General features: G+C 42.5%; 1 protein-coding gene across 1 annotated transcript in view; it reads right to left on the reverse strand.

Moving 5' to 3' along the window:
* Positions 1-702: 702 nt before the first annotated feature.
* Positions 703-27,676, reverse strand: part of rps6ka5 (ribosomal protein S6 kinase, polypeptide 5) — a 32,181-nt gene continuing 5,207 nt past the window's right edge. The window contains exons 2-17 of the mRNA XM_080750079.1: positions 25,291-25,362; positions 24,850-25,068; positions 23,733-23,848; positions 22,791-22,892; positions 21,542-21,625; positions 18,345-18,448; positions 15,949-16,096; positions 15,603-15,764; positions 13,526-13,651; positions 12,878-13,011; positions 11,704-11,797; positions 10,061-10,231; positions 8,198-8,389; positions 3,399-3,558; positions 2,302-2,465; positions 703-1,664 (exon numbers count right to left, since the gene is read on the reverse strand). Of these exons, the coding sequence (XP_080606205.1) occupies positions 1,362-1,664; positions 2,302-2,465; positions 3,399-3,558; positions 8,198-8,389; positions 10,061-10,231; positions 11,704-11,797; positions 12,878-13,011; positions 13,526-13,651; positions 15,603-15,764; positions 15,949-16,096; positions 18,345-18,448; positions 21,542-21,625; positions 22,791-22,892; positions 23,733-23,848; positions 24,850-25,068; positions 25,291-25,362 (2,351 nt within the window). The 3' untranslated portion in view covers positions 703-1,361. The remainder of the gene's footprint in view (positions 1,665-2,301; positions 2,466-3,398; positions 3,559-8,197; positions 8,390-10,060; positions 10,232-11,703; positions 11,798-12,877; positions 13,012-13,525; positions 13,652-15,602; positions 15,765-15,948; positions 16,097-18,344; positions 18,449-21,541; positions 21,626-22,790; positions 22,893-23,732; positions 23,849-24,849; positions 25,069-25,290; positions 25,363-27,676) is intronic.

A 27,676-nucleotide genomic window follows, 5' to 3' on the forward strand; every position in this document is an offset into this window, starting at 1 on the left:
ATCTTTTCTATTAGGGTCACTTCCACTCCGGTGTTTGACTGACACAACTGCATTTGGTTGACTATGGCAATATACAGTATACATATTTTCTTATCAACAGACTATGCTAGTTTAAAAGCCCAAATAAATATTTAAGCAAAAAAAGAACCGCATAGGAACCATAAAAAGAGGCAATGCATGTCAAGTGAGCAAGCAAGCGGGTCGAAGTGGCTTATTATCCCCCTAACAACAAGGTCCTAGACCAGGGAGAGGGATTGCTGAGGTGGAGCACCTCATATACTGTCAGCTCCCAATACTTATGCACAAACAAAGCCATGCTACTCATACGCTTAGTTGGCGGTGCCTGGTATCAAACTGAGAACCTTATGATTCAAAGTTAAGTGGTCTACCGAATGTCCTACGCAGGCATGCTAAAGCAGCTGGTATGGTAGAGAAAATTTAGCCACAGCTAAAATGTACTACCATTTAGCTGAGGGCTAGTGTTTATTTTGCACCATGCTTCTGAAGATTAGACACCTGACATGAACTCTATACTTAATGTGTAGTCCTGATGTCTCACATTGAGAGAGTTGGAATTAATTTATCTCAACGAGTTGGTAACTGTGAAGATTACATAGAGATGTTGTCTGGTCTTTTCTTCTTTAATTCTATTTTTTTGCTCAAAGCATAATAAATACATACACAAAATATCTAGTTTAAAAAAAGACTCACACCGTGTCCATTGATTAATTTCAGAGCCATCTGAAGCACACACACAAATAAGTTAACATAAAAACAATGTAGCTCATCATAAATAAACTTCAGTCTTTAATGGTTTATAAATTACCCTGCTCCATTCTGCAGAGACCTTTCTCAGAAGAGGAGAGAAGTGGACCCCTTTACCAATAAACTGTATAAATCACACTGCAACATTCCCTTTAAAATCTCTAGAGCTCTGGACACATGGCAAAAATTGAGAATGGTTAAAGGCAATATAACTTGGCCTCAACACATTGGACACATTGGGGCAGTAGGACAGCGCATTTGTTTGGTGACACTTTTCCTTGTACACTCCCTGATTGACACCGTCTCGTGTGAGAGAGGGTGGGACACGTTAAAAGACTAAGGGAATTACTAAAGGCTATTGCTAGACATGATGGATTGATTGATTGATTGGTTGGTTGTGGTGGTTGCTGCTCCTGTTGCATGCTCGGTTCGGAGTCATGCTCTTGTCCATGCATAATAAGCTCTCTGCCAGAGGCCAAAAGGGAGAGTGAGAGGAAAAGAAAGAGAGGGGGAGAGGGAAGGAGAGAAGGATCCCTACACTGTTCCTATCCATCTTTTAGTTCAACAATATTTGCCCATGTCGCTCCATCGCTCTTTCACTGACCCTCTGAGAAGCGGAAGGCTGGAGGCGCTGGCTGGTCTGCCTGCTCAGAGTCCGTACCCGCGGTCAGGGGTGTGTTGACAGGGGTGCTGCAGGAGGGCTGGGACACGGAGGGGTCGCTCTCCGGCGGCGTCTTCTCCTGGGACTGGGAGGAGGACGAGGAGGACTGGGTGCTCTCGCTGGAGCTGCTGCGCGTCTCTGTGCTGGTGCTCGTCTTCTTCATCTTCCTCCTTTTGGCCAGTGGCGCCTTATCCACCGTCTGCAGGCGGAACCCCTCTCGCTTGCACTTATTGAATGCCTGTGAAAAGCCAAGGGAATGATCTGGATTAACGTCATGTAGAAAATGATAAAAACACAATGTTAGAACAGAAAGGTGAGGGCCTTTCTGTGTGGAGTTTGCATGTTTTCCCCGTGTCTCCTAGGGTTGATTGATACCCTCACAAAAACATGCAGTAATCCTGGTCTCAATAATGCCTCCCCCTGGCCAGCCGGGGCGCTTGATGGAGGGGAAAGGAACTGGTTGGAATAACGCGTTCCTTCCACGCGCTACGTCCATCCTGGGGAAATCCCCCCTGTCAGGTGAAAAGAAACAACTTGGACTACTCATGCATAGAAGGAAGCATTAGGTCAGTCCGTTGTCTCCCCAGGCGCGGCAGAGGGAGAGCAGAGCCCAGGATTACATAGGCAATTGGCACTGGGTGAAAATGGGTTGCAAAATCGTGGGATAAAAATTATATAAAAAAAAAAAAAAAGAAGGTGAGGAATGGTTAGACTCCCCCCCCCCCCCCCCCCCCCCCCACAGAATACAGGACTGTTAAACCAGTTATACAAAATGTTATGATTGAAAAACCAAAATTAACAGAAAGAGAGAGAGTGTGTGTGTGTGTGTGTGTGTGTGTGTGTGTGTGTGTGTGCGTGTGTGTTTAATTTCATACATTGAAGGTGGCTTTCACATAGGTGTGGACGTTGGCGGTGGAAGAGCCCAGGATGTCTGGGGTCATTAGTGGGTTGGAGGACAGCTGGCTGTCATCCTGGAGCCAAGCATTGTAGCGCAGACCACACATCTTAATCCTCTTGTTTGGATCCACCGTCAGCAGCTCTATGGGAAGCCAGACAAACCATTAACGTCAGCTCTTCTGAAAGGGTGAGCCAAAGGGTGAGCATTTTCCCTGGCCAGGTAGTTCAACCAAACTTGAGCTGCTCAGTAGAACTTTTAAGGTTTAGACATTTACTAAAAAAAAGAGAGTATGTACTGTGCCATGAATCATATACATAGCAGTTTCTCTTCTATTCTATTCCTCCAATAAAATGATAAAATATACCCTTTACAAAATATCCTGGGAGAAAGATTATAATAAAGAAATCGTACTCAAGCCAAGCTACACTTACAGTAAAACTCTTGGGTTGGATACAAATTGTTGTCAACTCAATTCTAAATCTTTAAGCTCAGTGAGACTGATGAAAGGATTCACCTTTCCTTACAGTTTAAACGGCTCACATAATTATATTTTTACTTGTTGAAATACTTTCCTCCCAGTAAATCGCAAACAGCTCACAGATTTGTCCTTGTTGAAAATATTTTTCTTTAATGACAAGAATAAGTATGGGCCTGAGGTGACAAAACAGATCAACATTGACCCTGACCACAAACTCAATGGTCGGTGGTCAATTTGACCACCAGGGCCTCATTTAAATGATCCATGGCATGGTGTTGTGATTGTGTTTTATAGGTGCAAGACTAGGCTGAATTACTTTTAAAAGTAACTCGTTACCTTACAGGATTACCACCTTAAAAGTATTCCGTCACGTTACAGGTTTACCGTCTGAGAAAAGTATTTGGCGTTACTATTACTAATGATTAAAACCCACCTGCGAGGAAGTTTGGTAAACATAAAATCAAGAGTGCAGCCTAAGCGCTGGACGTGACAATGACAAATACGTCAGTTGTAAACTAACGATGAGACTAGTACTAAACTTAGCAGTGTTTAGCGATGGGTGTAAAATAGGGACCACAGTCAGAGTCCATCCTCACCTTGTATGAGGTCCTTAGCCTGCTGGGACACATTCCTCCAGGCCTCTCCCTCGAAAGAGAAATCCCCCTGTTTGATCTTCTTCATTATCTCTGCTGCACTGGTGTGGGTAAGGCTCTTCTCCTGGCACTGGAATGGTACCTGGCCTGACAGCATGGTGTACTGAAACGAACAAGAGCATCAACTGTGAGTCAAATCACCTGGCCAGACAACACAGTGTACTGAGACGAACAAGAGCATCAACTGTGAGTCAAATCACCTGCCTGGCCCGACAGCATAGTGTACTGAAACCAACAAGTGTCAAATTCCAAGTGAAAGGAAACTTGGCCTATCAGGCCTGAAGTATAGAGTAGTGAAGTGTGACGTAATTTACACATCCTACCTGGTTCGTGGTTTTCTTCCCCCAATCTGAATTCCCATAGACCTTTTTCATATCACGTCATATAAGAACTGTGTTCCAATTATAAATCAGCGATTTGACTCATATGGATATGAAGAATCAACTGATGGTGAAAAAAGCTAATGTTACTGTCGCCGAATTAGTTACATTTTTGACTATCATAAACCATACAGAGCCACCTCGCCAACAATATCGCAAAGACCGTTTGTTTATTTTTGGACCACAATGCTTATATGAGACGATTTAACCCATTCTGTGCCCCAGAGATTAACGGATTAAAATGTCCAGAGTGCCTCTCATTGGCTCCATTAACGGCCTGTCTCTTATTTTGAAGGCCAGAAGTCCATAGCGTTAACACTTCCGGTCTGACGTCATCGCGTCATGACGCCGATCGTCCACATGGTGTTGTGTAATGGCGGAACTGAGCTTTTCAACATGTGTTTTATTAGCGATCATCTATTGCCATCCTCCCACTTGAAAGTGTTGTTTTGAGATAATGGACATTAAAGATGAGATTCCCCGTCTGCCTCAATGTTATGGGATTACTATTTTGTGCTCGTGGATCTGTGATGATGAGAAATCAGCGACGGAGATCGGCTCGGAACCTTCCGCCATTGTACCCGGTAGGATAACCACCGTTACAGTAATATATTACTTTTCGCGAGTATACTCGGGATCGGCACTCAGGCTACTCGAGTACTTTTCACAAGTATTCTCGGGAATGGCACTAAATCGATGACCCAATGTTATTCTCCATAGAGAATTACTTCCGTGGAACCGGGGTCATGACTTCACTGTTCTATAGGGTTTAGGTTGTTAGGGTGATCTAAACTGCCACACTGTGGTTCTAATTTCCAGTATGATAAGTTTGCTAGTTTTAGAATATGGCACTACTGACCTTCACAAAAATGTAGTTAATTATATTTAAAATACTTGTTCACACACAGGAGAGAAGAGCATTTTTATGCAGTATCAGTAAACACTGCTGGATCTCTAATGTAAACACGGTTTTAGACATATTATTGCTTGCAGACTTAATACCATATTATTTAAGGAGTCAGTGACATGGAATTTAAGCAACACTGGTCACGTTTCCAGTTTCCACAAAGAGGTTTTATTTGAATATACAGTATATTTGTAAGAATATATTTAACTATTTAATGGTGATCAGTCTGCTAGAGATGAGAAGCCTGGGGACAAGATTAGTGCAGTTAGGATAGAGAATAATAGGTCTTCATAAAGAAATCGATTAGGCACAACAAGCATTACATTTGTCTTAAAATGTGTTTTGCTATAAAAACAGATCTGCTTTTTGAACCTTTGTGACATTTGTTAGGTTATTGATGGGCATTAAATATTGAATGTCTTTAACTGGAACCCACTGCTACACTATAGATTTTGTTAGAAAATAACCTTTTAATTGAACATTCATATTTTAAATCCTATATAATTCATTGTACAGTATGTCGAATAGCGAGATAGCTAGCTAAGAGTGCTTCCCCTACATTTCAAAGCGATCAGAAAAGGATTGCTCCTTATATTCACAAAATGCAAATCCATTGCCTTTCTATTGCAATTATAATAAATAATTCAAAGAAGTCAACAGAGATCACTGTCCATACCACATCTGCAGTAGTAATGCAGCAACAACATGGCAATAGCCTGTGCCTTTTATCTCCCTGTATTGTGACTACACCATAAAATGAGGGGCAAAAATAATGTTGAGATTATTATTAACCACTTAGACCCCATATGGTCGAGCAGAGTCCCTCGGGGCGCCACACTAGCGTCTTTTCTGTTTTTCTGTTATTGCGGAGAAAGCTTTCGCAGAAAATAGCAGATCGGCAAGCACACAATGCGTTGTGCTGTGACGCATTGTGAGCTTGTCAATCTGCTATTTTCTGCTGTGTCTCAGAACAAATGGCAGAGATCTCTGTGCCAAGCTGCTAAAAGAGAACACTCTCACCTTGGCCTGATTATATCTGCCCTCCAATTTCTCATTATGCCTAATTTATTCTTAGTTTTGTGACCTGTGTCGCATGCCAAATGTAGCAGATACAAGCTTGTACATCAGCTATTTTCGGCACACAACTATGTAAAAATCTGTCTTTAGACAAGAGTCACAGCAGAGAGGACCTTTGGCTGCGTACACTCAGATGTGCCCTAATATCTCTCTATCTCTCTCTCGTTTTCTCTCTGTTCCTCCTCGCTTTCTGGCACATGCATATTGTGAAAATGCACTGTTTATATGTATTTTTCTGTCTCTCCTTGGCTCGCTCTGTTTCCAGGGCATTGTGCAGGCAGCTTGTCAGGAGCCATTTCGTCAGGGCTCTATGAAGCGGCATTGCTCTCCTATCCCCCCCAGGGGGCGACAGTGTGGAGCAGTGCTTGCAGTGCGAAATGACAAGAGTGAGCGGGAGTGTGTGAGGGAGAAAGATCTCTGCATGCATGAATAGTCTCTCTCACTCTCTCGCTTGCCCTCTATCCACAACCTCTGATTTTAATTTTAAGCATGAATTATACTTGGTTGCACGTATAACTCAGGCTTTACTCCTGTCTGTGCAGAGAGCTGCTGAGTTAAAATGACAATTGTGCTGCCGGGGAAAGCCAAGTCTCACAAGGATGCAAGCATCAGCTTTAACCAGCTCTGTGATTTGGAGCTGGTTACTAGTGGGTCTGTGGTGCATGTTAAAAACTGTGTCAGCACACCACATGACACCAATGCATGCAGTGCTGAACAGGAGAGGGAGATGGATATCACACAAACCTGACTAAACAAGACACAACAACACACATACAGTATATACATACGCACAAAGACACAACAACACACATACAGTATACATGCACACAGACACACACAATGGAAAAGCCCAAACCTGAAAATCTTGACACACTGTAATAATCTTGAAATACAAAAACGGATTAACAATGCAACACTGGGCCGCCTAATGAGAACACCCTGCAGCAAAAGGCCAACCCATAGACTGGAAAATAATATCAACACGCAAACGTATGAGGAAAGCCATGTAAACAGCACCCACTTGTAATGTAGACTAAAGACTACAGTTGACAAACTGGAGGTCAGTTCTCCACCAGGGGGTGGGGGAGAATTGTAAATATGATTTACACAATGTGACGGCCAGTACAGCTAACACAACCAGTAAGACGCCTAAGGGCCGTGTCTTGGCCATCTGGCCAGTTATGTATATCGGACCATAGTGCCATCTGTCTTGGCCATATATGGATTCTGTTGTCTGATCATACATACAATCCCTTTTATGCCCATATATGGAGATCCCTTATATGCCCTTATATCCCTGCTCTGAGAATCTGACATCACTGCGATGGCACCTGTGATGTCACAGTGATGTGTCAGGGGATCCACAGTGTCAGGTGTTACAGACAGACAGAGATACCGTCAAGCTGTGACGGTTCACATACTAAATTGCAACCTACGTTCGCAACTAAACTGCATCCTATGGTCGCAATTAATATTGATGACATCAGGGATCTCCATATATGGGCATAAAAGGGATTTGGTTCCCCTGGCATCACAGGGATCTCCACATTTCCATATATGGGCATAAAGGGATTTGGTTCCCCGGGCATCACAGGGATCTCCATATATGGTCTTAAAAGGCATTTGGTTCCCCTGACATCACAGTGACGTCAGAGTGTGATGTCAGAGCGTGAGAGTCAAACAAAAAAGACAAGCGTTACCCATACAGACAGGGACAAGATGTGACGGTTCTGATACTAAACTGCAACCTACCATCACAATAAATACACTATGTTACCATGTTGATGCTAGGATATTTTGGCTAAATGAATAAGACTGAGCTGCGGTTAGTACTGCAGGTTTGACTAGTCCAGAAATCTGTTCACTCACTGATAAACCAGTGGTTGGCAGGTCTTGACCCTGTTGGTGTTTTTGTTTTGAATAATTGTGAGATAAAGCATCTTAATGTTTGTTCCACTCAGAGTAGAATTACCTGTCTGTTGCTTTTTTAGCAATTACGTTTTTCCTTTTTATCCCAATTTAGCGGTTATGCCAATTCCCAATTCCCCATGTAACGTAGTCTCTTTTCACTGCCATCTCCAACAGTTGGTCCTAGGGACAGTACAGACAACCACATGTCTCCTCCGATGATCTCAAGGCCACTTATTTTCACCTGACAGTGAGGGGTTGTACCGGAGGACTCAAAGCACGGTGGATATACAGTACACCTTATTCTTCCTAGTTGCACTGAACAGGCACCTTGACCAAGCTGTAGGAGCTTCTGCAACACCCGAGTGTCGTTTTGTTTAGATTTCTAACTTTAGAATAAGACACTATACTGTATGATGGTCCTATGAGTGACCCTCTATCTCTTGGTGTGTACATGCTTTGCATCTCACCAGGATTACTCCCAGACTCCACAGGTCACAGGACTCGTCATAGCCATCATACTTGAGGATCTCGGGCGCGGCATACTGCAGCGTGAAGCAAGGTGTCTTCAGAAGCTGATTATCTGGAGGTTTTAAGCGAGCAAAACCAAAGTCTATGATCTTTATCTCCAAGTTTTCACTCTCGTCGGTAAAGAGCAGGTTCTGTAAAACAAGTTTGACAGAGAGATTGTGATCATTTATAGAATCCGGTTCAGACTTGTCATTCCTCATCATTTCCCCAATTTTAAAGAGAGACAACAAAGTCTCTCTTTAAAATGTATCATTAAAAATAATACAAAATGGGGCTGAATAATATTGATTAAAGCCATTAGGATTACAGTATCAACTATGTCGATAACAATATACCCTTGTGGTAACCCTTTACCTAAAGACCCAACCTCAACATAAAGTCTTACCCAATATTTTGTGCAATAATTGAAAGTGCATTTATTCTATGCTGCAAATGCCAGAAATGTTACGAGGTGCTGAGTGGAAATGCGCTTCATGTTAACGTCTGGCATTTTTATCTAGGCACCCAAGTTTAAATATTTTCAACTGTGGCCATTTGGAAGCATTTTAGGAGTGTGCTTTGGGTTTTCAGCAGGGAAAAACGCTTTTGGTGGACACACGGCCTAAGATCAAGTAAGGTAATAGATGTATTTTTACACCGTGTTAATTTATACATTTGTAACTCTGGGAATATACAAATGGAATGAATTGGACCCGTGAATCCATTTGGTTTCATTTGTACGTCCTCATAGTTAAACGAATAAGGCAGGGGTCTTCAACAGGGGGTCCATTACCCCTAGGGGGTCCTCAGAGTTACTACAGGGGGTCCTCCAAATCTTTGTGTGATAGAAACCTTTTTCTATTTTTTTATATTAACCACTTGAACCCTAGCATCCATATTCCGAGAACTTTAGCCAAAAATAGTAGATCTATAAGCTTGTAGATCGGCTTTTGGTAAAGAGGTTTGGTGTAGAGGGGGAAAAGAGCACTAAGAACAGGGTGAAAGGTCATGTTTATTAAGGGTGCGTTTGGAAATGCGCACTCAACGCACTGGTGTGCCATGTTGTCGTTTGTTTATTCAGTGCACTTGGTGCGTTGTCGTTCGGAAATCCAGTGCGCGGCGCACCAGTGTGCTGCGCACCAGTGTGCTGAGTGCACGCACTCACCGACCCTACTCAGAAGATGGGGTTTGACGGTGTGGTGCGTCAGTGCGGTGTTTTGATTGGTTGGTTTTCATGGCCATGTCTCGAACGCTTCACAGATGTCAACAATGGAGGAAATTACCGCAAAATGCAGCATTTGCAGCTTCATTGGTCGTTTGGGCTTGATAGCTTTACACACATCAACGTGTAAACTAACAGCAGGTATGCCAATGTTATGAATTACATCTCCTTTCAATATCAACGTTACGTTAGCAACTGCTGCTTTTCAGAAAGTTTACCTTCAGAGTTCAGAGTGAAAAAGCGCACAGCTGCCTCTTAAGTCTTAACTGGTCGTTCGTAAATAAGCCACACTGAACGCACTCTCTAACGTCATGCCCACTGCACTCACTACACTGAGCACACACCCGGTGCGGGTTTCCGAACGCACCCCATGTATTGACGGTTCAAGTGGTTAAATATCTGAAAACAAACAATAATTTACATGAATCCAAAATACACTGATGATTGTGCTGTCAAATAATGAAACTACCGGTATACAGAATCTATGAACAGATTGTAGGGGTCCCTGCTTCATCTCTCTCTCAACCAAGGGGTCCTTGGCCTGAAAACGTTGAAGACCCCTGGAATAAGGAATAATTCATGAGTTTTACAGTATGGGTACCTCTGGTTTGAGGTCTCTGTGTACAACCCCTACATCATGCATGTGACTGACAGCAGACACCAGTCTGCGCATGATGCGGCTGGCCTCCGTCTCACTGAAGTGCTGCTTCCTGCGGATCCGCTCCAGCAGCTCCCCTCCTCCCAGCAACTCCAGAACCAGATATGTGTGGAGCTGCAGAAACAGAGAGACACAGGCACGGTGGCGTAAAGTAACTACTGTAAGTGCATTTATGTACTTGAGTCAAATTTTTAGGTATTTTTTACTTTACTGGAGCATTTCCAATTTTCAGTTCTTTTAATTCAACTTCACTACATCTCAGAGGCAAATATACTTTTACTCCACAACAATTATTTGATACATTAACCACTTTCAGACCTACAGTATACATTTTGGTCATTTGAAAAGAGACGATCTACAAGCTCACAATGTGTTGTGTTGTGATGTGAAGTGTTGCGAGCTTGCATATCTGCTATTTTCAAAAGATTTTGAAAATTCTTCATTATGAGTACTTTTACTTTTGGTATTTTAAGTACATTAACCAATTTTGATGCAAATACTTTTTTTTACTTTTACTCTTAAAATGTGTGTATTTTTTCCACCACTGCACACACACACGCACACACACACATCCAGTCCAAGTGTAGGCACACGTGCCCAGACACACAGACCGGCAAACACACAGTGTATTTTACATTTCGCCCACTTCTTTATTCTTTGACACAGATTGAAAAATTATATTGACGATATCAACAGTGCATTACATGTGCAAACATTCCTGCAGGGTTATGCAACTTCAACAAACAGCGAGTTCAATTACAACTTGACGTTGACTGATGTGTTTGTAGTTGATCGTGTTCACTCAGATTGGAGTTCAAAACAGTCAAACACAGACCAGTCAGTGATCTGCCGGCAACAAATCTTTCTTATGTGACAAATATCAGCCCGCCGCCCCACCCTCCCCCTCCTCAATCCCAGTGTGAGATCAAACCAACACGGTATCGTATGAAGTGAAAAGCAGGCCAAACAAAATTGGTGATGGGAATAATGTGCATGTGCCTGGTGGTGGTACAGTTTCTCATTAGTGCAGGAGCCAGGGAACAAAGGCAGGGGTGAGGCGGTAGTGCTTTGATCTGGGTCACAGGTCCTCTGAGGTACAGTAATAACCCCACTGGGCTCATGAGAGTTTAACGCAGTGCTCCCGTGCTTGAAGGGCTGGCGCTAATGAACCTGGACACCATCAGCCACACAGATACACACTCTTCCACGGCAGAACAAGCACTCCACGGCAGAACAAGCACACCATGTTTCTCACGATGTGCACACTTGTGTGGGTCAAGTGTGGGCCCGGAGATTAGGTAACGCAGCGCCGGCGAAATCTAGGTTGTACAGGAGGAGCCGGCAAAATAAGTGTTGGTGCAGCAGCCGTTGTTTGAAAATAGATACGCTGTGAGATGCCAGGAACAGGGAAAAGTGTTTATGGGCCGATACGCGAAAAGATAAGAGGCCCAGAGGGCTCCCAACACCCCCAATTAATCTGCTTTGTTCCAGTTCCAGGACTTAATAAGGCTGCAGTCTCTAGACATTCACAGTGAACATCAAATAGAATTCACTGGTGTGAATACAGGCATAGTTTTGCACCTCACCTGATCATGATAGACCTCATGTAATTTGACGATGTTGGGGTGGCCATCACACAGCTTCAGGGCTGCTAGTTCCTTCTGTGTTTGCGCCTCCATCCTGAAGGTGTGAGAGTGAGAAAAAGACACAATGGTAAATGAAGAATGAACAATACAGCGCAAAACCACAAAGACACTCCACTTCTATAATTCAAGCCGCTGTGCATATACCAACACGGGTGACATGGTTAACTAAAGTATCATTCACCATTCATCATCGCAGGAAGGTTGTGCTGCAAAATGTATCTTCCTACAGCCACTCTGGGTGGCTGCTTGTCACAGTTTATTAGTGGATGAACTTCTGCTCATGTCAGAGGGTGTCGGCACACCTTGAAGCCTAATTTATGTCTCTGGGAATACATGTTGTGTGACATGTCACTCGACATTTTTGTTGAAGCATAAATTAGGCTTGTAATATGCGGAGAAAGAACGTCCCAGCTGTCTTGTGACCCGGCGGGGATTGTGCACAGAGCTGTGTGGCCTTGTGCTTCTGTAATGTGATAGTCAACAATGTTCAATCAATTAATCAAGCACTTAAAAGACCAGTATACATACATTCTTGGTCAGACAGTATTACACCGTTAGCCTGGAAACCAGACAAATCTGCCATTGCAAAATAAAAAACTGCAGATTTGGTCTGTCACTGCTCAGTTGTGATTGGCTTTCACTCCCTTCGAAGTAGTGAGGGACCAATCAGGGCCCAGTATGCAAATGTAGATAGAGCAGGCTTATCACCAGGGCCATTTTTTTATTCAGACCTTGTAAATTCAGGTTCCACACAGAGATTCCAGACTAATATCTACGCAGTGATATTAGTCTGGCCATGCCAGGCTATTACAGCGTGGCTCTGCAGGAGACTAGCCGTCTAAAAGGGGTCAGTGTGTGTTTGTGTGTCCTCAGCTAATCTCACAACCTGCTGGATTGATCAGTGCAACATTATATATATATATTCAATTCACATATTTAATTCTCTGGATTAAGAGTGTCTGCTAAATGACCAAATTGTAAATTACTTAACATATTCATAATATCTAGGCTAACACGCACATCAAAGCAAGCATATTTGTGCTGGTGTGTTTCAGCAAAATAACCATAACATAACACTGATAATATTTAGGTAGGCAAGCACACTGGCAAGTACCTCTTGCTGACAATCTTGACTGCATATTTCTGGCCAGTCTTCTTGTGTGTGCATTGTCTGCAGATGGAGAAGCTGCCCTCTCCTAGAGCGTTTTCCTTCATGTCCATCTCATAACTCATATAGAAAGGAGAGTCCTGTGGAAGGGGAGACAATGGCCCAAACCAATGGGTCAGATCCAAGAGCATAATAAGCACATGGAGGACATGAATAGGTTGATTCCAAAATGATATGGCAATGACACCTTCTCTCTTAGGGTCATCGTAAAACATTTGTTTAGGCAAGATTCATTTCAGCTGTTGAATTTTTCATGAACATTCTTTTTATGAATCTCTTTAATTCTTTGTTATTTGTTTTCTGGAGACTTTTTTTTTGCATAAAATGCAACTACAGTCCTTTTGCCTCCAAAGGGACTCTATGATAACCAAACTGAAAGACTTCCTGCTGTATTGGTCACATCACAAGGGAACCTGCCAGAGACACTCAAGATTGGGTCAGATGCAAACACTAGGCAAAACATTATCAAGGGAATGGCTCAAAGTTGACTTTTACGCTAAAAGGACGAGAATAGGGGGAAAAGCTATCCGTCAGTGAGGGCAGCCATTAGCGTGAGTGTGTTTGTGTAGCGGGCTCCAGGCCCATCCATCTTACCTTCATCATGGCGCTGCGGGCCACCGCCGCAGAGCCTGGTCTGTCAGAGCCCCCACACAGCTGGACGGTGTCATCCATCACCACGTTCCTCTTGAACAAGATGGAAGGGGCCATGAAGGAGTAGCCCTGCACCAAAACATGCACACGTTTACATTAGGGAGAAACTAATGCGATACGGAGCTGGCCTATGTCACAGCACTACAGAACAGGGCTTCACATTGAAAGGGAAAATACAATTCACATAATTTAAAGCCTCAAGACTAAACCGTAGCATCAGCATCCGATTGATATACAGTGTGTATGTATGTATGTATGTATGTGTGCAGCATATATACTATACATCAGTGGTTGAAGGGGACCACCAGTGGTCCTTGAGGGGATTCTAGGTGGTCCCCGGCTAAATGATGGAGAGTTGGTTACCAAATTAACAAATTAAACCAATTAAAGATCTTTAACTCTTGAGAGTGTAAAATGAAACCAAATGGACCCTTTATTTTACACTGTCAAGAGTTACATTATTGTTAATGATCTGCATTAATTCATTTACAAGAAGTCTACACAATTAAAGTATATAGAAGAATTGTTATTTTGATGAACGTTTTGCCTGTTATCACTCATGGTACCAATGTCAATACGGCATGACATTTTGGACAAAATCTTATCCAGCAATAGGCTGAATCTCATCAAATGGTGGGCCGTGGCTCAAATGCCGCATAAATAATGGACCTTGATATGAAAAAGGTTGAAAAGCACTACATATATGCATACTGTCAACACACACACACACACACACACACACACACACACACACACACACACACACACACACACACACACACACACACACACACACACACACACACACACACACACACACACACACACACACACACACACACACACACACACACACACACACACACACACACACACACACACACACACACACACACACACACACGCTGTCCATCTGTGCCTATTATTAGAGCTGTCATTTGTGGAAGGCTGCCTGCATGGTTCCAGCTGTTGGAAGCTCAGGGCCTTGAGCTGGCATTAATGTCTCCCTCCTCTCTTTTCACTCAGACGCACACAGAGACACCACACAGCTGTGTGGCACATAGTGACAGCCGTGGATGGACGGAAGGATGGATGTTGAATGCATGAGAAGACCCTAAATTACCAGGCTTGAATATTTGATTGCTCTGCTGTGAAATTACATCTCAGGCCCATTAATGCAATTTTAATCTTGTTTTGTGAGACAGCATTGTGGGGGGGTTGTGGGTAAACGCACCGTTTAAAGTTGGGCTTGCTGCCATTACCTTACAGATTACTAGGCTTGCAAATTATAAAGACCACAAAATTTGAGACTGTGAATGGCAGGCAAGAGGTGAAGAGAAAAAAGAAAAAAGCCAAGATGAAGTTGGCAATCAAAGGTTGAAGGCGTAACCGAGACAGAAATGGTGATTCTCTCAAAGTGTAACCTTTTATTCCATGAGAGAAGCCTGTTAATGGATCTATTGATCTGCTGGGCTCAAGGATCCAGAAGGCAATCAGAGTTGAAAATTCATACGATACATCAGACAGACATCAGCTGGCACAGAGTTTGCAGGCCACATTATGGTTCAAAGCCACATCAAAAATAGTCATTCACATCTGTTACCTCAATCAAAAGCTGCATGTGGCAGTAATTACAAGCCTTCAGTGAAAGCCCCTTCAGTCAATTTGAATACTGATGCACACAGACAGGCTTGTGTTGACTCACAAGCAACATTCAAGTGCATTCAGAATTTCACTCGAGCATTTCAATAACTGTGGAGTGAGTATCTCAAATATAGTCGCAGACCAAAACTGTACAAGGTGCAATGTTGTTTTTCATTTTACACTGCATGCAACCAAAGGCCAGCTGTAAAACCAAATATGTAAATCTACTAAAATAATGTACAAGCACAGTTGACAGTGAAAAGATAAATGTAGGCCTGCGTGATGACCTAAAAGCAGCACGCAAAAGATATGCTCCCGTGCATAAAAAAACAACATAAATCGTCTGACTGTCTCAAACCCCTCATGTTCCTCCCACCTGGAAGATACGGTCACAGTTCTGAGGCAGAGCTGCAGGAGAATAGGTAGGGTCCATCTCTGTGAACTCTTCTGCAAAGTTGCTGACATCCAGCTCGTCTCGAATAACTGGCTTGAATGGCGCATGCACCTTCTTAGCTGCCAGATCTTCCCAGTTAATTTTCTAAAAGAGATTATAAAGGGGGGAAAAAGGTCTATTCAGCACCAGTTTCTTCTCCCCATTGCTGAGAAACAAACTACATTCAATTTAGTTATTGGCCTCCGAGTGGCTCCATGATGCAACACTAACAGCCCACCCTGCAAGTATATTTTAAACAATGTGAAGTGTCCAGAGAGAGGTGTCCCACCTGGTAAAATGGGTGTTTTTTAACATTTTCTGCCCCGCTGGGACCTGAGCCCAATCTCTCCTTTGGATCTTTGATGAGTAGCCGCTGGATGAGGTCTTTAGCCAGTCCCATTTCTTTGGGGAAAGGAGGATCCTTCTTTAAAATTCTCCTGAGAGGTAAGGGGCAGGGAGACACAGTCAGTAATCAAAACAATATGAAAATGTATTGCAAGATTCATTTCAGTACAGCAATCAACTTATAGTGGCTTGAAACCTGCTCAAACTATCTAACATATAATTTAGCGAATGTCTGTCTGAGTGTCTGAGTGTCTGAGTGTCTGTCTGTCTGTCTGTCACAGCGTTTCTCCTCAGTGGCTGGAGCAATTGATCTGAAATCGCATCACCATTAGCATATGAACACACCTGACACAACTGTGAAGCCCTTTTTTCACTTTCACAAATCGTTTAATTGATATTAATTTATTAGTGAATTAATTTTTCCCATTGACTTATAATGGGAATCGCAAAAACTCACATTCAATATTTTTTTTCTCGCAAACCATAGGGGCTACAGTTACAAAACTCTGAGAGGAGATTTATAATGATATCAAGGATTAAATAAAAAATAACTTTGTCAGTTGGCCTCATGGTGGCGCTATAACAGTCCACTTTACGTTTCGGCCTGTAACTCTTGAACCGTAGGTCGGAAAATTAAAATTATTTTTTCCCTGGATTCCGTGGGTCGAGACGCATCTCCCGATATAGGCCACGCCCATTTGCGCCAGGCTAGATTTTCCGCCATCTTGAATTTTCTCCAAAACACACTTTTTGCTCCTTTTCCTACATATTTTCTTCAAATGTCGCAAAAAGCGGTATACATGATCTATGAACCCATGCAATGAATATACTCAAGGGATATGTTGATAGTCTGTACCGTTCGTTCGTAACGGGCTTCCAAAGTTATTAGCAGGATGGGACCGCAAACAATAGCCGTAAAGCACAAACAAATTGTCGAGTCAACACTGAATTTTAACCAAGTGTCGCGGGTGGCATACTCAACGAATCCCCAAAAGCATTTCCACTCTGCCTCATGGTGGCGCTATAACGGCCTACTTGCCTTGTAACTCTTGAACCGTAGGTCGAAAAATTAAAATTCTTTTTTCCCTGGATTCCTTGGGTCAATACGCATCTCCCCATATAGGCCCCGCCCATTTGCGTCAGGATAGATTTTCCGCCATTTTGAATTTTCTCCAAAACACACTTTTTGCTCCTTTTCCTACATATTTTCTTCAAATGTCACGAAAATGGGTACACATGATCTCTGAACCCATGCAATGAACATAGTCAAGGGATATTTTGATAGTCCATACCGTTCGTTCGTAACGGGCTTCCAAAGTTAGCGGGAGGGGCCCGTTTTGCAAACAATAGCCATAAATCACAAACAAAACGTCGAGTCAACACTGAATTTCTGCCACAGGTTGCGGGTGGCTTACTCAACGAATCCCCAGAAGCATTTCCAATTCCACCCGTAGAGGGCGTCACAAACGCGCAAAACGTAACCGTTTCGTTCCAAAACGCGTTTTTCAGGCGGACCGACCCTCTCAAAAAGAAACACAGACTACTCTGCGGATGGTCTCACGGTCCAAACCGCTGCACACACACACACACACACACACACACACACACACACACACACACACACATAGCCATTAAACGAAACGGGTATTTCTTACATTGATGCTCCTACATATTATCATGCAAGTACCAGTTAAAGTTACTTTCCATCCCTCATATACCGTGTGCACAGTGCACATCCCATAACCCACACACTGCACATCATTTCGGAGCTCATATCTTTGAACGGGTAAGGACTAGTAAACTATAAACAGCACAGCTATAGTCAACTTTTTCTTGAAAAACGGATGCTAAAATAAAAATAATGTTTCGAAAATATTTCATGAAAAAATAAGCTTCATATAAGTGTTTCTATTCAAAAATGACCACAAAAAGCGTGAAATAATGATAAAATAATAATTTCGGCCATTGTCAGACGGACACTTTGTTTACATTCTAGTCTATAGACTAGGATGTAAACAAAGTGTCGGCCCTACAATTAAAAAGTTGACTATAGCTCCTTTAAATATCATTGCATGTTTTTTCTTTTCTTTTTTATGTCAAAGTTATCTTATTTTTGCATTGTAAAGCAATTGAAAGATTCTTGCACAATACAGATTGATTGAGTACGGATTAGTTACATTATTTTGGAGAAATAAAAAATAAAGCCGTTGACAGGGAAATGTCCTAAGTTTATGTAAAATATATAGCCGATGACAATGACATTGCCAGTATGGTCCTTTAATATTGCACAGCCCTTGTCAATATTGCAAAACTGTAGTTGAGATCAAGGAGAATCCATACTTGGCAATGTCTGTGTGTGAGTTCTCATCTCCATCAACAGTGAAAGGTGATCCACCCGTTAGCAGCTCATACATCAGCACACCAAGACTCCACCAGTCCACAGCCTGAAAAACATTACATCTTCTTTATTTCACGTTCCATTATACAAATATAATAATAATAATAATAATCTTTATTGTCCCCGGAGGGAAATTTGTCTTCACAGTCTGTTCAAACAAGAAACAACATGTAACACATAGCCAAAAAGACAACACAACATATCACACAGACAAGTCATCAGTACCCCACTATACACAGAAAAAGACCCTCTTAGCGACGGGGGCGATTGTTCAGCAGAGTGTTAAGTGCAGCAATGGCTGAGGGGACAAAACTCCTTTTAAACCGAACTTTTTGCCACGCCAAGGTTCTGTATCTTCGCCCAGATGGCATTAGGTCAAAGTGGCGATGCAGAGGATGGTCAGTGTCACTTGTTATTGAGAGTGCTAAGCGTGTAATGGCCTTATCGTTCATATCAGACAGTGTGGGTATGGGAAGTCCAATGATCTTGGAAGCAATACGGGTAATACTGTAAAGTTTGTTTCTGTTAGGCATGGACAGTATGGTGAAGAAACATGCAGAGCAGTACAACAGAACAGGTTGTATGATGCTTTTGTACAGTAATAACAGAAGATGGGGGGCAACGGATAGTGATCTTAGCTTACGGATTACATGAAGTCTTTGCTGAAAACGTTTATGGATAGATGTAATGTGTTGATCAAACCTCAGTTTATTGTCCAAAGTGAGTCCAAGATATGTGAAGCTATCAACCTGTTCGACTGCTTTACCATGAATAGTGAGTGGGTTAAGTCCAGTGTGGGTTTCTTGAAAAACCAGCTCTTTTGTTTTGTCCACGTTCAACTCTAGATAGTTGTCAGTGCACCACTGTGTAAAATGAGAGATGGTGTTCTGGTAGTCCGTAATAGAGTTATTGTCATGAAGCAGTCCGAGAATAGCAGTATCATCAGAGTATTTAAAGTAGGTGATATTGGTGGGGGAGGGGCTGGTGCAGTCATTTGTGTATAGTGTGTAGAGGAAGGGGCTGAGGACGCAGCCCTGCGGGGCTCCTGTGTTGGTAATGACTGTTGATGAAAATGATGAACCTACTTTAACTGCTTGTGGTCTATTGCTTAAAAAGTTGTGAGTCCAGTGGATGAGAAGTGGGGGAATGCTGAGGTGGTGCAGTTTCTTTATCATGTGATGTCGTTGAATGGTGTTAAAAGCAGAACTGAAATCAACAAAAAGAAGGGTGGCAAAATTGTCTGATGAGTCGTCCAGGTGTTTGAGAAGGGAATGAAGGAGGCATGCCACAGCATCCTCTGTCCCCCTCTTGGCCCTGTAGGCAAACTGGTACGGGTCCAGCTGTGACCTGACAGCTGGCAGCATGATGTTCAATATCAGCCTTTCCAATAATTTCATCATTATAGATGTTAATGCCACAAGAAAGTAAAATTCCTTGGTTTCAGCTCTTCTTCATTACTAGCAACAAGTGAAAACAGACAGAAGTTGCAGTAAAATTACAGTAAAAAAAAAGGGAGAAACTAGAAGCAGTGCTCTTCCGAGCACAGGTCTCCACCAGACCGTGCGTCCTGGTGAACTGATCGGTGGAGTTATAGGTAAAACCACAAATCAGCCTGTTATAGCGCCTAGTGGGAACGTGTGTGCGCGATTTCATGATAATTGCACTTTGCGTTTGTGATTTGAGGCATTTTGTTCAAAACGGCTCAATCCTACAAACTTTGGAAGCCAATCTTAGCCAATCAGGATGGAATATGCCAAATCGGACAGATCCGTGTCGATCACATGACTGTCGAGAGACTGCCTACCGATTTGTAGGATTTGTGGACAAAATCTGTAAGAATAGTGCACAGAAATGTGTTTTGCAAACATCGGCCACTAGGTGGCGCTAGAAAAGGCCCATTTGAAAGATTTAGGGCAGAGGTTCTAGATTGGCATCCAGGGAATGTGTGTGCTCACTTTGGCAGCGACCGGGCCAACGGCAGTGCACAGAAATGTGTTTTGCAAACATCGGCCACTAGGTGGCGCTAGAAAAGGCCCATTTGAAAAATTTAGGGCAGAGGTTCTAGATTGGCATCCAGGGAATGTGTGTGCTCACTTTGGCAGCGACCGGGCCAACGGCGACTGAGATTAGCTGCTCACAAACTGCGAGGACGCACGCAATCCTACAAACTTTGGAAGCCAATCTTAGCCAATCAGGATGGAATATGCAAAATCGGACAGATCCGTGTCGATCACATGACTGTCGAGATACTGCCTACCGATTTGTAGGATTTTTGGACAAAATCTGTAAGAATAGTGCACAGAAATGTGTTTTGCAAACATTGGCCACTAGGTGGCGCTAGAAAAGGCCCATTTGAAAAATTTAGGGCAGAGGTTCTAGATTGGCATCCAGGGAATGTGTGTGCTCACTTTGGCAGCGACCGGGCCAACGGCGACTGAGATTAGCTGCTCACAAACTGCGAGGACGCACGGACGCGAAACATCGGCCACTAGGTGGCGCTAGAAAAGGCCCATTTGAAAAATTTAGGGCAGAGGTTCTAGATTGGCATCCAGGGAGTGTGTGTGCTCACTTTGGCAGCGTCCGGGCCAACGGCGACTGAGATTAGGTGCTCACAAACTGCGAGGACGCACGGACGCACGGACGGACGCACGGACGGACGGACACACGGACGGAGGGGAAAACATACTCTCCCTCAGCCTTCGGCTGGTGGAGACAATAACAATGAAAACACCTATCCGTGACAGGTCACTTTATAAAAAATCAAACCTCGGTTCGAAGTGGAGTGGTGAATCTGAGCAGCTATACCCTGTGTGTGTGTGTGTGTGTGTGTGTGTGTGTGTGTGTGTGTGTGTGTGTGTGTGTGTGTGTTTGTGCCTGCACAACAGCGCCCCTCCTTTAACTTGTGTGGCCACTCAAGGTATTGCCAGGCTACGGACATAGCCAGCCAGCCAGCCACATAGCCAGCCACCCACCCACAGACATACCTGTCTATTGGGAGCGCTTTCACCGCTCCAAAAACAAAAAAAAGGAGTTCACTGTAGAAAGCTAATCACATTCTGGAAGAAGTCAGGGTGTTTCATGAGTGGGAATAAAAAAGAAATACAGAAGAAGAGCAAACCAGCATGAAACTGTAGTATACCTTGTCATGCCCAGACTGCCCTCCTTCCACTATTTCTGGAGCCATGTATTCAATGGTGCCACATATGGAAAATGCTCTCTCCACCTGTGTAAAGACACAAGAATCACATACTTTAGAACAGTGGTTCTCAACCTTTTCAGGCCGCGACCCACAAAATAATCATATTTTAACTGGGGACCCCACCCCCCCCAACCTGATGAGCACTAAGAGTTGAGGCATTACATTTTGTATTACACGGTTCTATTGTGAAAATAGCATAACCCCCAAAATAATTTGGTGACCCCCCTGGGGGTCCCGACCCACAGGTTGAGAATCACATACTTTATTTTTTAGGAAGTTAAAACTTAGGCATTAACATTAACATTCCACGTTGGGTTGGAGATGTGATGGAATATTTAAAACTTGAGATCTCAAATACTCGACCAGGGCCTCTGTCCAGAGATCCTATAAGGTTTGGCAGCGTTTATTGGATTATCATAATTTGGAATTTCTGGCTAAGAACATGGTGGTTGGTAAATTGTTAGATTGAGAACAAGAAAATTATCAAAATGTTGTTGTTTTTTCTGTATCACTGTTTTTATTTTTGTATTGTGTGGTGACGTGTTTTCCTGTGGCGTATACATCTGTGTATTATTGACAGATTTATGAAAGACCAATAAAAACATTTGAATAATAATGATAATAACCAGTAAGGCTCCCTAATCGGGAGATAAGCGACCGTAGGTCACTTATCTCCACAAATAGGGCAAAAATGTGTTTTGCCAAAATCTTCCTGATCCATGTTGATGACATGAGTGTAGACATACTGTGTAGTGATTTTCGTGATTTTAGGGCAAAATCTGTAGGAGCAGTGTCCAAAAATGTGTTTTTAAAAATCGGCCTGGAGGTGGCGCTATATGGGACAGATTCATGTTGATGGGATGAGTGTAGACATACTGTGTACCGATTTGCGTGATTTTATAATGATACTAATAATTCAATCAGGATTTGAGAACCCCAGGCCCTCAATAATGATAATAATAATGGTTAGAGCAGCAACAACACTAAGTGCATATACAGTATATTATACATTAAAGCAATATATTCAGTGAGCAGATTCATGAATCCCAATCAATGACGTATAACTAAAAGTAGGATTTCAGTGTGGATGACTGTGTGATGAGAATGTCATGGTAGGGTAGTATCACTCAGTTTCATATTGGTTACTAGTAAGGATGGAGAATCCAAACACACTATCACACAGACATACCTGGTCAAACTCTTTACTGAGGCCAAAATCTGTGAGGACTATATGACCACTACAGTCCAGCAAAACATTCTCTAGCTTCAGGTCACGATAAACAATTCCAAGCTGCAATGAGGGGAAGACACAAGGGCAAAAGGTACAGTTATTTCTTTTTGGCATCACAGTACATTCATTATTAGCTAAATTGAAGCAGACATAATGTGTACTGTAGGCTATTAAAACCATTTTAGGCCTAGAATTATTGAATGCTTTAACCAGTGAAAAATAGCAGATATACAAGCTCACAGCGCGGCACCGAGTGCCGCGCTGCGAGCTTGTAGATCTGCTATTTTTGAAAAAGTCAAGAAAATGTGTGCAAATCTTTGAATGTATTTTCAAAGCGAACGTTTGCAACTCAAATTTTGCTTCTGGGCGGTCCCTGGAACTAAATATTTTGAGATGCGGGTCCGTGGCCAAATACATGTCATTTTGGGGGTCCTTCACATGAAAAGGTTTGAGAACCACTGACACAGTAGTCTCTCAAGAACCAATCTGGGAACCACATCATCAAAGAAGGGGCGACGCCCACTCTGCCTGTCTCTCTTCCTCTTCAGAAGTGTAGCGACTCTGAGGCTGTCTTGAGAGATTACTCAAGAACAGACTAACTGAGCTCCAGTTAAGTGAAAAGGACCTTTTCTTTGACGATGGCTTGCCAGATTGCCGACATAGAAACATGGGTTTTACAAAAAATCTCAGAAGGATTCAAAAGACACTAATAGAATCGGGTCAAAATTCTAATTTTCACGATTTTTCAAAAATAGCAGATCTACAAGCTCGCAGTGAGCTTGTATATCTGCTATTTTTCAATAGCTAAAGCATGAAATAATGATACACAATAATGTGTACCCATTCTAAATGGGTTAACAAAACTGAAGAAAACATGACTTTGTGGAATGTGGGAGTTACCTTGTGTAGGTGCTCTAGTGCTAGCACGATCTCACCACTGTACAGGGCCACCTCCTGCTCCTTAAACCTAACCCTCTGCACCAAATGCGTGAAGAGCTCCCCGCCGTTTACATAATCTGCAATGAGAGGAGCATGACAAAGACATTTAAAGAAATTGGACACTTCATGCATGCAATATCATTACCATAAAAATGATTTCACTTTGCGGGAAGGTCACTTGTTTTTAGAACAACCCCCTTGTGTATAGAATGATCCAGCTGGTAAATGTTGGTCCACTTATTTCACCGGCCTAATGACACTGACGGGTTTGATTTATAAAAAAATAAAGTAGAAAATAGCAACTTAAGCCACACACTTCCTCATAGCTTGGAGCTTAGAGATCGGCTATTTGTAGCAATGACCAAAGTGGAGACGCTAGGGTCAATGTTAATGTAGTTACACATAGATTTTTAATTAAATAGTTCAGTAGTGCTATTAGATCAAACATATCAAACAGTCTACATTTCTCAAAAGGAAGTCTATGAATTTAATTCAGTCTGACCAGAAGCAGTGACAAAACATAGCACCGCCGGTGATAAAAAAAAAGAATGACCAGAGTGGTCGCCCAGCAAATCCAACCCTAGTAACTTATAACGCAGGAAATCTGTATCACAAGTAGGGATGGGACGATATGAACATTTCATATCACGATTATTGTGACAAAAGGAATCGCAATTTACGATATTATCACGATAATTAAAATCAATTATCCTGGGGCGACACATTTGCCAAAAAATAGCAGATCTACAAGCTCACAACACGTCGCAGCGCGTTGTGTTGTGAGCTTGTAGATCGGCTATTTTTTGGCAAAGACATTTGATAGAGAGTGAAAAAAAGACTATCAATTACGTATATTATACCATTTCTAGAGGGTTTATGTGGTACCAGATATGCAGCTCGGCAAATAAAAGGTGAATTGATCCCAGTGCATGATGGAGGACGATGTCACACTAAATTAAATCTCCACGATACGATTATCATGAGTGTTTTTTTATCATCATAATATCGCTTATCGTCCCATCCCTATAACTGATAACGGAGGGAATCTGTATCACAAGATAAAAACAGAGAGACTGACCAAGAATGAGGTGTAGCTTGGTGTCTGTCTGGAAGGCGTAGTGCAGCGTGACGAGGAATGGCGACTGTCGGATGTGTTCCAGGACTTGGCGCTCTGTCCGCGTGTGCTCGGCAGTCTTTGCTTTTTGCACGATGGTGGCCTTCTTCAACACCTTCATGGCATACAGCTTCCCCGCATCGTGGCCGCTCACCTTTCGCACCAGGAACACTTTACCGTATGCTGACAGGGGAGGAATGTTATCACAAAGACGGCAAAGACCTCAATGTTGAGTCATCCATCAACACCACACACCGTTGGACATAAACAAGGAACCTCATCATTTCAAAAACAAACAAAAAAAACCACAAACCCTAAGATTTTCAAACACTTAAATTATCACATATGCAACCAATTGTAATATAGGTGGCGACAGGCAGGCAGAGATTCATCAGTGTTTCTTACCTCCAGTGCCCAGTACCTTTAACAGCTCAAAATTCTCAATGCCAACCCTTTCCACATGGCCTGTCAGGTTGGCTGAAATAGAGCAAAAAAAAAGGAAATCAGATAATGTAAGGTTTAATAACATAGTTAAATACATGACATACAGTATAACATATAAAGCAAGACAACAATGACTTGAGAAATAACAGGTAAGCAAAAATAAAATAAGAAATACAAAATAATAATCACTACCAACATTACATCATCACAAAAACCATGGGGTGTCTGTAGGTATCAGCTTCCCTGATTTGCCAAAAGAAACCCATCAGCCCTTTACCCATGACATCGATGACAATTGTTTGTGTTCAATCTGTGTTTTGAGATATGTCTGTATTTCAGCATGTACTAGTGATGCATTTGGCATCATATGATGCAAAAAACATCACTGATGATGCAAAATGCATCACTAGTACATGCTGAAATACTAACATATCTCAAAACACAGATTGAACAAAAAAAAACCTCAGGATTGTGTTGATCGTGTCCCAAACAACAATAAAATAAGATCTGGTTGTCCCAGTGGTGAAATGGGCCTTTAAGAACTAGAACTGCACTTTGTCGAGGTGCCTACTTGTGTGCCAGCAGAGCGCACCATGAGGTACTTTTACAAGTAAGTAAATATCATAGTTTTGTTTTGGATAAATTACATTTTTCCTGTGTAAAATTACTTAGGCCGGCCCATTAGTTTAATAAGGTGACAAAAAGGAAAATGAAAGATCACCAATTTGAACCCCTTTGTCCATTTTAGAAAGCGCAGAGAAAGCAAAGTGAGTGGCCCCTTGTATACAGAGAGACCCTGCAATAGTGCCATAAAGATCTCTCACTATGCTGGCTTTCTTTTGCTGGCAGCAACATTCCTGCCTTGAACAGGTTGTGTAAATGGGCTAGTAGTTGTGAGTGCCAACAGCTGCTCCCAGGTGTGCATATATGTAATGAATGTGTAGCAGCCAGGTCAGTGCTCCATCGGCTGCATGCTCAGCAAACCTTCCCTGGACAAATGCTGGCCAACCACTCTTTTCTCCGGTAATGTAACCCAGGCTAATTAAACTCTCACCTAAACAAACAACACCCTGTGGCCTAATTGTCATTGAACAAACAGTCTTTTTTTAAATGGCAGAAGTGTCTTTCATCCATGATTCTTGTCGAATTTGGCCTTGGACTTCAGCGTGCCAATGATTTTCATCATCACGACCAACATGTTGTGATGTCTGTCTGCATGCCACTACCACTGTCCAGCTGAATGAGCATACAGTAGCACGCTCATAGACATGCATGCCCATTGTACTGAACACATTCCTTCTGTCTCACACTCTGAAAATAGACACAGCACTGCACAATTAAGGCAGCTGATTCAATCTTTTTCCTGTGTCCCTCTTTCAAATTAGATTAGAAGCAGCTAATGTAACTATTAAGACAATTTAAGTGAATTTAATATCAACAGATCAATTATTTCTGACAAAATGTGAGGTCAAGGGTTCAGGTTGCATAACACCACCATCAACCTCTCCCTACTAGGGTCAAGTTTGATCTCAGTGTTTATTAATAGACTGACAGAGTATATCCATCCAGATCAAGAAACATAGCCGAACTACTAAAGTCTATCTGTGCGTGCTTGCTCGAATCATGTGAACCTGCAGCAGGGGAATGGCATCCTTTCATATGATTACAAAGATCTTGGCGTTTTCTTCTAAATAAACAGCTGTCTCTCATCCAGGCTTACTACTTACAGGAGTTTGACATACAGGCTTTGATTTCTAAGTAAATCACCAACATTGCAAAACAGAAAACAAAAGGTCTTAGAACAATTGTGTAAGAAAGGAGTGCTACGAAACAGCAGGCAGGAGGTAGAAAGGGAGAGGGACAGAGTATTTTCTCCCTCAAGGACAAATGACATACCAGAACAAGTACGCTAGAAAAACAAGATATAGTATGGAGGGTGAGAGGGTTGAAAATAATGCTGCATAATGTTATCATATATAATTCTTTTCTTCATATAGTGCAATGTGAATTTCCATATTAAACATATCGCAAAGGCCTTCGATGTCAGAATTGCTGAGCTACAGGAAACCAGTAAATTGGGACAGCAGTGAAAGGTCCCCTTTCTCAATACATACTTCTGCTTCAGGCCATGCAAAGAAAGTAGGCTATACCTTATTCACACCACGGCCATCGGATCACATGACCACATGAGGTGGTGACAACACATCTGAGCCTGCATTACAAATCATTGTAAACAATGGAGCGATGGTCCCAAAATATTAGTTATTTTCAACCAATGTCTTTGAAGAAATTGACAAATGGGCAGATGACAAGGTCAACATCCCCAAAAGGATTCAAAGGAAGTAAC

The sequence above is a fragment of the Nannobrachium achirus genome (genome assembly GCF_963921795.1).
Source record: "Nannobrachium achirus genome assembly, chromosome: 20".
In the NCBI taxonomy this organism is placed as follows: domain Eukaryota; kingdom Metazoa; phylum Chordata; class Actinopteri; order Myctophiformes; family Myctophidae; genus Nannobrachium; species Nannobrachium achirus.